This window comes from Notolepis coatsorum (genome assembly GCF_963971535.1).
Source record: "Notolepis coatsorum genome assembly, chromosome: 1".
In the NCBI taxonomy this organism is placed as follows: domain Eukaryota; kingdom Metazoa; phylum Chordata; class Actinopteri; order Aulopiformes; family Paralepididae; genus Notolepis; species Notolepis coatsorum.
In genome coordinates, this window is record NC_140165.1 from 194,283,394 (window position 1) to 194,299,696 (window position 16,303).

The 16,303-nt window shown below is 44.7% G+C and overlaps 1 protein-coding gene across 1 annotated transcript in view; it reads left to right on the top strand.

Moving 5' to 3' along the window:
• Positions 1–903: 903 nt before the first annotated feature.
• The window catches only part of LOC311223818 (uncharacterized protein), a gene marked incomplete at its 3' end in the record, with an annotated part of 210,598 nt that continues 195,198 nt past the window's right edge, over positions 904–16,303 (top strand). The window contains exons 1-3 of the mRNA XM_084308583.1: positions 904–1,818; positions 2,084–4,390; positions 4,640–6,375. Coding sequence (XP_084164709.1) covers positions 1,344–1,818; positions 2,084–4,390; positions 4,640–6,375 — 4,518 coding nt within the window. The 5' untranslated portion in view covers positions 904–1,343. The remainder of the gene's footprint in view (positions 1,819–2,083; positions 4,391–4,639; positions 6,376–16,303) is intronic.

Genomic DNA, 16,303 nt, shown 5'->3' on the forward strand with positions numbered 1-16,303 from the left:
TCTGTTTAACAGTACTGTATATTTGCATATCTTGTATGTCACAAATGTAACAGTACTGTATATCTGTATGTTGTGTGTCATAAATGTCATTATGAATTGAAAATGGGGGACCCTGATGTAAACAAGACGAAAGTCTTTCTCTGGTCTGCATCCCCTTAACAATTGTGTGTATTGAGCCGTACTGTATTGTACCCATTCTGCAATCTGTTAAATAAAATGTTCATTCATTCACCCTTCCCTTCACTTTGGATAAAAGCGTCAGGTAAATGACCAAATGTAAAACATTTAAATGTACTTTAGCTGTTGAGAATTAACTAGCTTGTATAATTCTGGCTATGCCCGGTTGTTATTTTCATGCCCTAACTTCTATACTTCCACCACTTGGTCTGTGGGGGGCGCTGCAGTCAACATTCCATCACTTCCAGTGGACAAGCCTACTCTCCCCCCTGGAACAAAGCCCCAGTTAACCAGACAAGCATGGGAAGCGCCACAGTGGGGTCATTGTGCACGAGTGAAAACCTTTTTCGTTTTTTTTTTTTTTATGTTGACACAGTAATTTAACAACACCACAGCCAACGTTAGTCAGCCTTTTCACAATTCCTGAAACTCACTAGTGATACTTAGCCAAGTGGAAATCACAGCAGAACAAATGTGAACCGAGCAGAGCAGTTGAGTTGAGTCTCTCTGGGAGAGAGGGTTACGGCCTGAGAGCTATAATTATCTTCGGTTTGTCCACAATATCTGCCTTCTCCCATCAAAAAGGAGAGGCTTTTCCTCTGTATCCCCGAGGGTCCATGACAGCCCCTATACCCCCAGTAAGTCCCGCCCACCTCTGCCCTATCTCACGCATTAGAATGCAAAAAAACATAAGTCACGGAAAACTCAATTATGGTCAAAATAAGGAATTCCAAAACCGAACAGGGACTACACTGTGTGGTGCTTCGGGCCCAGGACACACAGATGGACGCTGAGAAATAAGACTGGCACCAAGAATAGGCTGGTACTGGGAAAGTCTGGGCAAACTTTGATCCACTTTCCTTCGTGCATGGATGCGATTCGGGGGGAGGACAGTATGCAAGGTTTGATTACAGGGCGGTTGCAACACCGAGTTACTCTTTAATCTGTTCGTTGAGGTGTAAACTGTTTGTATATATTGGCTTAAACCGCGTTTCCACTGCAGAAGAGAAAGTTCGCCTGTAAATTAAGACGTGAAGTGTGGTGGTGTTGTTGTTGTGAATTCGTGGACTGCGGGGAGAAAATGCACCGCAGAAGAAAAGGTTGCTTGACTCGTATTTCAATTACATAAAAGGGTGTATGGATTCTAAAAGAAAGAGACATGAACAATGGCAGAAAGACAGCGGGGGAAGAAGAACGCGGTCTTGTGTCGCAGCGTCTCTTTTAAAAAGTTGGAGTCTTGGAGCGCAAACAAAGATCAACGCAACAAGTCAGAAGAAGCGGCGGAGACGTGCGGCGGCGCCCTTCCCCCTCCGGAGACACCGCAGCCCTGCGCGACGCGTAATGCTAGTGTGTCAAGGAAAGTTTCCAAAATCTCTACCACCACCACCGCAGACCCAAAGAGAGGCTCCTCCACCCCTCTCTCCTCTATTTCTCCCTCCATTCGGCAGCTCACGGAGAGGTTCGGCAGCTCAGGCGGCGTTCGGACACACGGAGCTGCGGGTCTAGAAGTAGCCGAGAGGAGCAGCACTCTGCCCGGCCGGGACACCGCCACCAGGACGGACTGCTCGTCCTGCAGGACATCACTCCAGGAGGAATATCTACAGAGCATCGAGGGCGATACAGCGGAGTCTCCAACTAAAGGTAAGAGAGCAACGTTTTACTCTGCCACACGGTCTGTTTCTCGAGGTCTCATACCAAGAAGTACGGTCAAACATTGAATAGATTTTTATTTTATTTTACTTCTCACATGTAACAAAACAATAACAACCAAACAGAAAACAGAAACACATACATCAAGTTCTCTATAATAATTAAACAAGTGAATATGATATATTCTATACATTGAATAATTACCTTATTTTTAATTATATATATAAACAAATAAACATAAATATTCATCTTACAGGTGAGCATCCAGCATGTCCCAACAATCAAGACGGATGGATCTGTACTCGTTTATCGGGCACCAGCAGCAGTAGTTCTGGGAAGAGGGGTTATTGTCAGATCGATGGCTCATCTCCTGACGCTGCTAACTGCAGAGAGACTTTGACCACCAAGGAGGAGGAGGATGTTTTGTCCAACGGGGGGGCCCCTCCAACCGCTAAGTCCAACCGGAGCACAACACACCACAGCGACATTATTCCTGTGCACTCTGACTACTGGCCCAGTGTCACAAAGATCCGACAACTGTTCGGAGAGAGAGAGCAGCACAGGTCCTCTTCTGAAGAGGAATTAAAAGCGTCTAGTAGCCAGCTAAGCTCAAAGGAGAGCGCTTTTCCGTGGGATAGGAGTGACACCAACCTCTCCCTAGCAGACACACACACGGCTACGGCCCCGAGGTCAGAGAGCAGCCACGGCAGAGAGACCAGAGGGCGGAGATACCACCAGGACCTGTATTCTAAAGCGGGTATACAAAACCCTGCTAATATCACAGTACAGTCCAGCAGTACAACTAGTAATATCACTGAGTCTAGAAGTAGCCATAGTCGCTGTCCCAGGGCCCACAGCCCTAACCCCACCCTCCAGAACTCTGACTTCCGACCTCCTGCCTCTCCTCCTCAGAGCTGCTCCCCCTCCTTCTCTCTCCAGAGGGAGAGACGGGAGGCTGGTTTACCCAGGGATAGTTTACATTCCTCACATAGCTCCTCCAGAGCAGTAGCCCCCTCCTCCTCCACTGCTCCAGCTCCAGATAAAACCAGTGCCTTCTCCTCTACTCCTGCACCCTCCTCTGCCCGAGGAGCCCCGCTCAGGACAGCCGCTCCTCTCGCCTCCCGCTGGAGGTTCAGCTCCGGGGACGAAGAGGAGGACCTCACCAGGGGAGGGAGAAGAGGAGGTGGAGTGGGCTGGAGAGGAGGAGGAGAGCGAGGAGTGACTGAGCGCGGAGGAGGCTACTTCTCACGCAGTAAGAATGGCTGGTGTGGTGGGAGAGCGGCGCTCAGGTCTTCAGGCAGCGAGGAGGACAGCCCTGCCTCTCTAGGACCCCTGGGCAGAGACACAGTGCGACGGCGCTCTCTGAGGAGGAAGAAGAAGGTTGCCGGGGTTGCCCATGACGACTACAACGATGGGGAATGGGGCGACAGTGACAGTGACACCGCCGTGACGATGGAGCCCCTGGAGAGACACCACCAGCTCAACAAAGGAGGAGAATTCTCTGGAATATTCCACTCAACAAGAGAACCTAGTGTCGAAAACTCCAGAACTCGATCCACGTTGGCAGCGTTGGTGCCACAGTGGGACCGGAACTCTACGAGCGCCAAGCCGCTTCCCGGGGTATCCAGGGTGTCAAAGGTCAACATCCCGGCTTTTGTTTCCAGCCCCGGTGAGTCACGGTGCAGCAGTCGGTACTCCAGTACAGAGACTCTTAAAGAGGATGAGCAGGTCAGCCACACTGGGGGGTGTGTTCACAGAGCCTCTACACTCAGCCCTAGTGCCTCCTCCTCCATGCTGAGTAAAACCTACCATGGGAACGTCACCATGTATCGCTCCCCCAGCTTCGGACATGGAGATAACTTTTCCCGCACTCCCATCAGGGTGTGCTCACAGATTGTTCCGATGATCTCCCGTTCTCCCTCACTGTGCCCCGGGGAGGCTGGGGGCAAGGAGGTCAAGGTGCAGAGGAGACCTCTGGATGGGGGCGGAGCAGGCGGTAAAGACCGGAACAGGATCTCCATGTCCAATCCGGACATCGCTTCAGAGACCATGACGCTCCTCAGCTTCCTGAAAACGGACCTATCAGAACTCAGGGTGCGCAAAGCCAGCGGGGAGAGGCCAGGGGTCACAGAGGGGTCAACAGTGTACAGGATGGGAGGTCAGAGGTGTCAGGGAGGAGGACACCGCCCCTCGCTCAAGGACCTGACCGCCACCCTCCGCCGCGCCAAATCCTTTACCTACTCTGACAAGCAGACCACAATGGCACCACAGTACTCGACAGGCAGGAGCTCCTCAGAACAACAGCTGGACCTGGAGGAGGATGCAGGGAGGGACAGAGGGAGGGATGGAGAGGGGGTGGCAGACAGGGAAGTCCAGAGCGATGGTGGGGACTTCAGGGGAAGAACAGGGGATTATGGGTATGATGATGATGAGAAGGAAGAAGTAATGCCAACTCCACTGCAGGACAGGTACGTACAGGAAGCCAGGCAGGTCATTCATGATATCTGTCAGATGAGCGCTAGAGAGGATGAGGATGATGATGATGTGTTAGGAAAAGAGGACAGTACAGAGAAAGACCGTTTTCAAGTGATACAAAAGAGAGAGGAGAACAAGAAGGAGGAGGGGAATGTTGAAGGAGAGAGGAGGAGAGACAGAGAGGCTGCTGGCACTGAGGAGGAGAGAGAGACCAGGGAGGAGGGGAAGAAGAAGGGGAGGGAACAAGAGAGCAGGGAGGAGGATGGGGAGAAGGAAAGAGAGAAAGTGTTAGTGAAGGGTGATTCAGACGAGAACATATTTTATGACCGTTCTGTAGACGAGCTGTCAGGACATGAGTCCAGTCTGACGGATGAGGGGATCGTCACAGAGCCAGAGACGGGTCCCTCTGAACCCACAGAAAGGTTGTTTGTGGGGCCACTGGTAGCCAAGGACCTGCTGGGGCTGCCTGTCACCGCCTGGAGGCAGTCTGCCCTCCATCAGGAAGAGGGGAAGAAGGAAGACAGGAGAGAGAAGAGAGAGAGCAGGTCAAGTAGCTTGACAACTCAGGAGAAGGACCCAGATGTGACCACGCCTTCCCCTTCCACCCTCCCCACCCTGAGGGCAGAGGGGGATAGAGTTGTCATGGTGACAGACAATGGTGACATCATCAACAACAACAGTGGTGGTACTACTGGGGTAACTGATGGTAAGGTATCCCAGGGCACCACAGCGGCAGGAGGGCTGGAAGCCCCCCCCACCCCCAGTGCAACCCGGAGGCGTCGTAAGTTCTCAGCCGGTAACGCCGCTAGCTCTGACTCCAGTAACGGCAGCACCGGGGAGTCGACGGCTAATGGGAGCGCCGGGGACTCCACCGTGTACCGCTCACTCAGCGACCCCATGCCTCAGCGCCGCTGCTCGGTGACGGAGGAGGGGAACAACAGCTTGTCCTCCATGGACAGTAACCTCCTCGGGGCTCTCTCCCTCTCAGCCAAAGGAGGAGGAGGAGTCCCAGAGTCCTCCTCTGCAGCCGACCTATTGGAATGCACCGGCAGCGCCGCCAGTGATCTGTCTGTGTGCAGTGACGGCGGTCTCCGTGACGACAGAATCAGTGACTACAGCGGTGTGATCAGGAGTATCGTTGCTGAGCCGGGGGCCATGGATAGGCTGATGGCAGATGACCACGGCAATGGGAAAGCTCCAAAGAAGAAGTCATTCAGCGACCCCAGTCGCCGTAGCGATGCCCCTTTACTCTCCCAAAACAACCCTGAGTTCAAAGGTCACTCAAACAATGAACCAATCAATGAGCTTGATCAGCCCGCGCTCATCCCACCCTCCAGCAGTGAGCCAATCCTGACTGAGCAGAGAGAGGAATTGTGGGAGCCAGGACCTCATCATTATCGCCATGGAAACCATGAAAGTAGGAAGCCTCGCTCCCAGTCGGAGTGCACCTTTCCCTCTGGTAATGCCTGTGATGATGATGATGGTGATGAAATAGACACAGGGGGAGGGAGAGAGGAGGTGGAAAGAGGAGAAAAGTTCAACTTTGACCCCAAGCTAGCCGAGGTCTTGTCCCCTCGAATGGGCCGGCGAACATCAAGGAAACGTCCGAACCGACCGTCCAAGGTTTCTGCTACTGACACCCCCCCAGAACCTCTAGACCTGGACCTCACCCCTCCCCTCCCCCCTCCCCACTTCTCCTCTAAATCCAGACCCAGACCCAAGCACGTCCGCCACACCAGCGGACCTTCTACTTTCATCCCCATCTCCCCACCTCCCCAGACCCTGAAGGGGGGCCACCCAGAGCCCTCTGTCCAGGGTAAGCCTGCCGGAGAGGAGGCCCCCTCTCTGGAGGATGTGACTAAGAGGTACATCTTGGCTCTGAACACCCCTGGGGGGGAGGCTGAGGGTGGGGGGGTAGAGGCAGCAGCAGGGGGGGCAGTACCAGGATCAGACAGGACCGGTCAGACCCATGCCACCCCTAGAGCAATTAGCCAAACCAGTCTACAGGGCAAGAGCTGCGAGGATCCTCCAACTGCATCCAGCACAGCTCCACCGAGGACCACGCCCAGAGTGGTGAGTCACTATACACCAGACTGTGTGCTCATGCTATGTTTTTGGCGTGTTTGCTGTAATTTGAAGTCTGCTGTGTGGGTGTGTCGTCTGCAACATTCTCTCTGTGTTTTTCTCTTTCATTTGCATTTGAATGAATCAGGAAGGAATTGTTTTACTATAACATCACCTAGATGTACAGTAGTATAAGTACTATAACATCACCTAGATGTACAATAGTATACGTACTAAAACATTACCTAGTAGTACTAAGTAAGTACTATAACAACACCTAGATGTGCAATGTATATGTACTATAACATCACCTAGATGTGCAGTAGTAATATGTACTATAACATCACTTGGATGTACAGTAGTAATATGTACTATAACATCACTTGGATGTACAGTAGTAATGTACTGTGTTGTTTGTGGTACAGGATCAGTATTAACCGTGTATTTTCTTGTAAAGAGTGATCTGTGGAGGGAGGGGTGCTTTGAGGAATTGTGTGTGTGTCTGTGTGCACGCAAGCTTTTTTGACACCTACTAAAATAGAAAACAGTAGAGGTTTACTTATGCATATAGGAAGGTCTTGCATTTTTAATTAGTTTATTGTGTTTATAAAATTAGGTGAATCTGCAGTGTGAATCACAGAGTCAATCAATATCACTATAATCACTGAGTTGTGTTATATGACCTGGCTGAGACTAGACATCAATATCACTATAATCACTGAGTTGTGTTATATGACTAGACTAGAGAGTAGACTAGACATCAATATCACTATAATCACTGAGTTGTGTTATATGACTAGACTAGAGAGTAGACTAGACATCAATATCACTATAATCACTGAGTTGTGTATATGACTAGACTAGAGAGTAGACTAGACATCAATATCACTATAATCACTAGGGATGCCCCCCGGACCCCGGTTTTGAACGGGAACCGGTACTATATTAGAAAATACCGGAGTATTTATAAGCTCCGACGTCCTCGGTACTGCTATCGATACTCTAGAGAAATTATTATTATTATTATTATTATTATTTAAAAGTTGCGAACGATCCTCTCTCTGTCTCTGCACGAGAAGCGAGCCGCAGCAAGTCATTATTACACACACTCCTCGCGAGTCGCTCGCTAGTGCTACATACGGGTACTTCTTCTACATACGGGTACTCCTTAATGAAAGTGCTGTCTCCGTGCTGAAGCGCGCTGCACACAGACACAGACGGCTCTGAGTCTGCATGCACTGAGTCGTGATGGCGGATAGAGCGAAGCGTTCTAAAGTATGGATATACTTTACAAGGGTCAATGCCGACAACGCACGTTGCCACAAGTGCAACAAAACATTTGCCAGTAAGGGTGGCAATACGAGCAACCTATCAAAACATTTGTTGGCAAAACACGATATTAGCGTGCAGAAATGCGCCGTATTCGACTGCCTTGCGCGCAGTGGTCCATCTGCATCCACGTCCACTGCAGCCGGTAAGCCAAGATACGGAGTTGCCTAGGCTAATAACGAATTATTACAAATAGGCTAATAAACAAAATAATTGTTTAGCTACAAATACTACAATCTAAAAACGTTTTATAGATCGTCAAGCTGAGGCGTCAGCCACCATGTCCCAGCCCAGTGAGCCCAGGGCCACCACACATCCTTTCTACCTCCACCACCCAAAGTCCTTTCTCCCTAGCAGCTAGAGGAAGGATGACGGAGGATAGGGTGAACGAGTGTCACAGGGCTGTGACAAAGTTTGTTGTCAAAGGCCTGCACCCGTTCTCTACAGTGGAGTCCAAGGACTTTAGGTAACAACTAATCATTCAGTGTATATAGTTTCTTTTTGTATACATACAGTAGTTGTCTAACTTGTCTGTTGTTGTTGTTATAAGTTATTATTGAAGCAGCTATTCCCACCACTCCACACAAATTTACAATAATTCAATCATTTCTAATCTTTACTGTAGGGAGATGACCAATGCTCTCAACTGCAAATATACCCCTCCCTGCATAAATTATATTTATTTATAATACTTATTTATAAAGTTGTATAAATAATAAAGCAATGTCGATTCTGTTCTTAATTAATTGTCTTTTTTTCTTGCAAAAAATAATCAAAAAGAACCGATAAGAGTATCGATAAAGTACCGAACCGTTAAGCAGTATCGATAAGAGTAGTAGTATCGATAAAATCCTAACGATACCCATCCCTAATAATCACTGAGTTGTGTTATATGACCTGGCTGAGACTAGACATCAATATCACTATAATCACTAAGTTGTGTTATATGACTAGACTAGAGAGTAGACTAGACATCAATATCACTATAATCACTGAGTTGTGTTATATGACCTGGCTGAGACTAGACAGACATCAATATCACTATAATTACAGAGTTGTGTATATGACCTGGCTGAGACTAGACATCAATATCACTATAATCACTGAGTTGTGTTATATGACCTGGCTGAGACTAGACAGACATCAATATCACTATAATTACAGAGTTGTGTATATGACCTGGCTGAGACTAGACATCAATATCACTATAATCACAGAGTTGTGTATATGACTAGAGAGTAGACTAGACATCAATATCACTATAATCACTGAGTTGTGTATATGACTAGAGAGACTAGACATCAATATCACTATAATCACTGAGTTGTGTATATGACTAGAGCAGTGGTCACCAACCTTTTTAAGCCCAAGATCACTTTTTTTTGGTGAAGGCAAGATCTACCTATTGAAGCGTTGAGAGAAAAAGACAGCCAAGATTGTACTTTAAACTAAATTACTTTTATTTGCATGCTTTGGTCCAACATTAAAACGTCAAAGTAGAACTGTAATAGTTTAGTTAGTTTAGTTTCTTTAATAGTTGTCATACAGAAGTACAGAATACTTTTATACAAAATGCTTCTTACTGTTACGCTCCAGAGACTGTGTTAGACAAGATAAGTATGAAATAAAATAGTATAGCATGTAAAAAAATTAACAAAAGTAAGCACAGTCTCGACGGAGCGATCAGAAAGGCAGCCGGTCGGAGCAGCGCCATCTCGCAGATTTTACTGTACTTTCTCAATCAGTGATAAGTGCAGTCATCTTATGCAGCATCACTTTTCACATCAAAACAAAAGTAGAACTGTAATGTGGACTTTCTCATATTATTAACATTGACAAACATATTTACAATTAGCATTTTATAAAGTAGAACTGTAATGTGTACTTTCTCAGTCAGTGCTAAGTGCAGTCATCTTATGCAGCATCACTTTTCACATCAAAACAAAAGTAGAACTGTAATGTGGACTTTCTCATATTATTAACATTGACAAACATATTTACAATTAGCATTTTATAAAGTAGAACTGTAATGTGTACTTTCTCAGTCAGTGCTAAGTGCAGTCATCTTATGCAGCATCACTTTTCACATCAAAACAAAAGTAGAACTGTAATGTGGACTTTCTCATATTATTAACATTGACAAACATATTTACAATTAGAATTTTATAAAGTAGAACTGTAATGTGTACTTTCTCAGTCAGTGCTAAGTGCAGTCATCTTATGCAGCATCACTTTTCACATCAAAACAAAAGTAGAACTGTAATGTGGACTTTCTCATATTATTAACATTGACAAACATATTTACAATTAGCATTTTATAAAGTAGAACTGTAATGTGTACTTTCTCAGTCAGTGCTAAGTGCAGTCATCTTATGCAGCATCACTTTTCACATCAAAACAAAAGTAGAACTGTAATGTGGACCTTCTCCTATTAATTAACATTGCCAAACATATTTACAATTAGCATTTTATAAAGTAGAACTGTAATATGTACTTTCTCAGTCAGTGCTAAGTGCAGTCCTCTTATGCAGCATCACTTTTCACATCAAAACAAAAGTAGAACTGTAATGTGGACCTTCTCCTAGGGCTGGGCGATATAACGATAACGATAAATATCGCGATATATTTTAATAATTGATATCGAATATCGAAATAAAAAAAAATCGATTTTTTTTTTTTTTTATATATAATTTTATTTTATTTTATTTTTTTACCTGCAACAGGGCAGTTTTAAAGTGGACAGACTTGTCTTTCTTGCCTGCAACTTAAAGTAATGGCTTTGCTTGTCCAAATGACAATACTGACCAAATTGAGATCTATTTTTCTCTTGTCCATTTATTTTGTTTGCTTTCTAATTTAAAATACAGTTTGAAACCGTCTGTACACAGTAGGCTATGTGTGCTAGCAGAACTAGACTCCAGTCACGAGTCACGGTGCACATGTGCGGTGGTTTGTCCACCAAAAAAGCGCCAAAAGATCAAAAATAAACTAGCAGAGCCAGAACTGTTCAACTCCCCTGGAGCCACAGCCAGCAGAGAAGCCGGTTTACTTTCGCTTTTTAACCAGCTGGAGTGTGAGGGGATGTAACACTAAAGATGGCGGCAATGACAAAGAATTGCTGCAAAATAAACATACATCTGTTGTTTAAAAAAAAAAAAAAAAGGTTTTTTATACTTATAACAATTTCGATAATTATCGATATCGAGAAATATGATAACATTATCATATCGTTATCGCGATATGATTTTTTTCCATATCGCCCAGCCCTACCTTCTCCTATTAATTAACATTGCCAAACATATTTACAATTAGCATTTTATAAATTAGAACTGTAATGTGTACTTTCTCAGTCAGTGCTAAGTGCAGTCCTCTTATGCAGCATCACTTCTCACATCAAAACAAAAGTAGAACTGTAATGTGGACTCTCATATTATTAGTGATGCACGATATATCGGCCGCCGATATAATATCGGCCGATATGGCCGTTTTTTTACACATCGGTATCGGTCCGATATCAAGATAGGGCCGATATTAAAAAAAAAAAAAAACATTTTTTTTTATATTTATTTTTTTATTTTTTTATTATATTTTTTTTCTTCTTTTTACATGTTTTGGCCTTAAATAGTTTCAAAATATCAGTCATTTCTGAAAATAAGTTACAAAAGTAAAAAAAATTATGCGTTTTGGAAAATAGCTCTTTATTTGATTATCATAAAAAAGTGTTTTCTATACAGAGATATCGACATCGGTAAATATCGGTATCGGCCAGAACAGCAATATTAATATCGGTTATCGGTATCGGCCACAATTTTCACATCGGTGCATCACTAATTATTAACATTAGAAAATGCTAATTGTAATATGTTTGTCAAAGTAGAACTGTAATATGTACTTTCTCAGTCAGTGCTAAGTGCAGTAATCTTATGCAGCATCACTTTTCACATCAAAACAAAAGTAGAACTGTAATGTGGACTCTCAGGGAAAGATACATTTTTTTTCTCCAGGGAAAGATCTACAGGGAAGGTCTCAAAGATCGACCAGTCTATCAAGATCGACGGGTTGGTGACCACTGGACTAGAGACTAGACATAAATATCACTATAATCACTGAGTTGTGTATATGACTAGAGACTAGACATCAATATCACTATATTAATTTATTACATGGCGTTTTCACATTCGCCGAAATGCTTGCTTGTGATTGGTCAATAGCCCCCCGACAGCGGTCATTATTTTTCAATAATGACCGCTGTGTGACAATAATGACCGATGTGCGCAGCTGTTCGCAATCAAGCCCACATCAGTGCAGCAAATCAGACACACCTGCCGCGGCTGCACTGACAGCGGAGTGTGTGTAGATTACAGCGGAGCCAGAACAGAGGCTGCCCGCGATAATAATAATCACTTTATTTGGGCTGACAGAGCCACAGAACAACTGCGATTTGTCAAATGAATTAGGTATATTGTTAGTAAGTTAGCCATGTAATAAGCGGGATAATGTATAGCTTTACTCGGTCATAAGGCTGAGCCCGAACCCTGTTTTTAGGGTTCGAACGTTCGCCAGGGTTTATCGAACGAACGTTCGAACGTTCGTTTTTTGTAATTTTCTTAATTAAAAAAAAATGTATATAAAAAATTTTTTATATCATTTTTTTTTTTTTATTATTATAGATCCTACGGAGGGCGGCATTGCATAATCTATTGGTGAAAAAACATGTTGTTTACAGTGGTGGCTGTTCATGTAAACATGTAATTAAACAAAGCACTCAGAAGAAAATAAACAAGCTACTGAGTACTGCATAAAGTTCCTACTTATGATAAACAATAGCCCTTGCACACCGCAGTCACGTAAGGGGCTAGATAAACAAATGCATTCGTTTTGTGGCATTAAGTACGTTATATAGTTAGTGTTACACGTTCAATAACAGGTATTCACTCTTGGTCGACGAGAAGGAGAGAGGCGCGCGCCTCGGCTCCTTCCACCGTCTACCTCGGAACGGGGGACGACAGAGAGACACCGGCGGGGTGCCGCCGGGCTCCCAACACGCCTGCCGCCCGTCCGCCCTCGGCCAGAGTTGTTTACAACGCAACCACCTCCCGCCATGAAGCTCGCGCTCCGTGGCCGAAAAAGGCTGGTATTCATTAATGATCCTTCCTCAGCGGGGAGCTACGGAGTCTGTTCACTCTGTTGTGCTTCTCGGTCTCGCAAGCAGATAAATGTATTGCCGGAAGTACAAAAATTGGTGGTCGATTTGGCCGATTGGTGGTAACAGCAGAGGCGGGTGCAAGCGGTGTGACGTAATTGGCAGAATCGCCTGTCAATCAAAATGGTTCTATTGCATTGGTTGAGACAATAGTATCCAGCTACAGCCCGGCAGAGACCACACTGGTAGAGCCGAGCGCACTCGGGGGACGCGCCGCTTCACATCGCCTCAACGTCGCGCGCCTGCTGCTTTTTTTTTTTTTCACCGAACGTTCAAACCTATTAATTAAAGTCCGAATGTCAACGTAACGATCGAACGTTTGAACGTTCGGGCTCAGCCTGGTCATTGTCGCAAAATAATTGACCTTCACTGACGTTTAAAACACCTCGCCGAAGCGGCTCGGTATTTTAAACTACGTGTCGGTCAATTATTTTGCGACAATGACCTCGTAGCTATACATTATCCCTTACTTAATCACAGAGTTGTGTTATATGACCTGAGAGACTAGACATCAATATCACTATAATCACACAGATCCTTTCTCTATATTAAAATATATGGTGATATCTATTATCTACTCTTATTACATGGCGTTTTCACATTCGCCGAAATGCTTGCTTGTGATTGGTCAATAGCCCCCCGACAGCGGTAATTATTTTTCAATAATGACCGCTGTGGGACAATAATGACCGCAGTCAGTGCGCAGCTGTTCGCAATCAAGCCCACTGACACACACTGTTTCAGTGCAATTAGACACTGCCGGTGTTCTGCTGCCGGCGATGACAGGGGGCGGAGCGACGAGCGGAGCCAGAACGCAGCCAGAACCAGTGTTGCGAGTCGATGTAAAATGAATTAGGTATATTGTTAGTAAGTTAGCCATGTAATAAGCGGGATAATGTAAAATCACACACATGCAAATCACACACACCTGCCGCGGCTGCACTGACAGCGGAGTGTGTGTAGATTACAGGACAGCGGAGCCAGAACAGAGGCTGCCCGCGATAATAATAATCACTTTATTTGGGCTGACAGAGCCACAGAACAACTGCGATTTGTCAAATGAATTAGGTATATTGTTAGTAAGTTAGCCATGTAATAAGCGGGATAATGTATAGCTTTACTCGGTCATTGTCGCAAAATAATTGACCTTCACTGACGTTTAAAACACCTCGCCGAAGCGGCTCGGTATTTTAAACTACGTGTCGGTCAATTATTTTGCGACAATGACCTCGTAGCTATACATTATCCCTTACTTGTATGTGACAGCTTCATCCATCAGGCTGAACACACACACAAACACACACGTCACACACGTCACACACACACACACACACACACACACACACACACACACACACACACACACACACACACACACAAACACACACGTCACACACACACACACACACACACACACACACACACACACACACACACACACACACACACACACACACACACACACACTTTATTTGACTAAGTACTACTGCTGCTTGAAAATATTTGCACTAACGCTAATTGTACATATCTTGCAGTCCTGTATATTGTATCCTATATGTTTACTTTTGTGTTTATATTGTCTATATCTTTTTTATATATACCCTGTGGGAATGGGGAAACGCAATAAAAAATTTCTGTATGTCTTGCACAAATAGATTTTTTTTAAAAACTTTTACTAAAACACGTTTACTTTGATGACGGGTCATTGATGTTCATCTCATTGAACCGCACGGCCATGTAAAGTGTGACATAAAACCGAAACGGCAAATGACATTCCCTTCCCTCATATATTTTAGATAATATTTTGTGAGAATATTTACTTGTTATTATCAATTTAGACAACAGAATTGTGTATCACCATATCTTGATATTCTTATAAAGAACAGCAAATATTTATGGTTATGAGTAAATATCGTACTTCTGAAGTTTAAACAAACTACTGCTGTGCAGATTTCAATAAAATGGACAATTCTGAGTCAAAGGTACATATTTGTTTTGGCATGTTTTACAGATTCATTACCTTTTGCAAAATGAAAGCAGATCCAGTCAGTTTGTTGTAGGTTTGAGTGTGTTGTGTGTCTTTGCCCTGCATGGAATGTTGGGGAGTGGTTACCATGGTTACCTGCTGCCTTGCTGCCTTGCTAGAGGAAAGATTCTAAACATTCTGTGAGAAGTTGGCAGTTGGTCAAACTACACATGAAGTGAGAAATATACATTTTGGTGGTCTGTCTTATGTTGTGGTGGTCTGTCTGATATTGCGGTGGTCTCTCTGACATTGTGGTGGTCTGTATGGTATTGTGGCGGTCTGTATGGTATTGTGGCGGTCTGTATGGTATTGTGGTGGTCTGTCTGCTATTGTGGTGGTCTGTCTGCTATTGTGGTGGCCTGTCTGCTATTGTGGTGGTCTGTATGGTATTGTGGCGGTCTGTGTCTCTCTCTCACTCTATCTCTCTCTCTGTCTGTGTGTGTCTCTCTCTCTGTGTCTATATCTGTCTCTGTGTGTGTCTCTTTCTCTCATTCTATCTCTCTCTGTCTGTGTGTGTGTCTCTCTCTCTTTGTCTCTATCTCTGTCTATGGGTGTCTTCTCATTAGGAACGGTTGCTCCGCTCCATCCTCGCTCCGTCCTTGAGTGCAAACTCCCCCCCTCCCTCTCCCCCCTCTGGTTTGCGTACACACTGCAGTCTTGGTTCGCTCCCAGCCAGGCACAATTGAGGAGAGCAACTCTCTATACTATAGTCTATATATTTCTGAATTAACCAAAACAGTTACACAGGACATTTTCGCTGTACCTCGGGAAGTAATGTACCAGCTAAACCTACACGATGGGTTAGATACAGGTGGGATTTTGGATACTTTTCTTACACTAAAAACATTATGGCCATGCCGCGCGCTAACCACATAGATTACAGACAGATAGACAAAACATTTAGCGAACAACGAAAAAGATAATATGCATATATACTTGATCGCTATAGTCCCGCTGAACACAACTAGTCACAACGTCGGGCGCTTTGGATGGGCTAACCGGCCACGCTACCTGTCTCGACAAAATCCGTGCATTGGTTATCCAGATACATGAATTATCATCTCAGAATAAGTGGCTTTGTACTCGTTTTAGCTTATCTTTTACAGCTTACAAATTTTATAGAAATAAATGCATTCGAACAAGAAACCAATGTATATAGCAATGGCAAAAAAAATTGCCAGGCCTAATGCGAGCCAGGGAAGAGGCTTCATCTCGAAGTTTTCATCATCCACTGAGCCGTGAGGCCTGAACTCGCCAAATTGCCCATAAATATCATTGTTCAGTTGTTGCTGTATGTTTTTATCTGCCCAAAATTCAAGCAAGCAATTAAAAAGCCCCCTATCTCTCTCTTTGTCTCTCTCTCTCTCTGTCGGTAATAG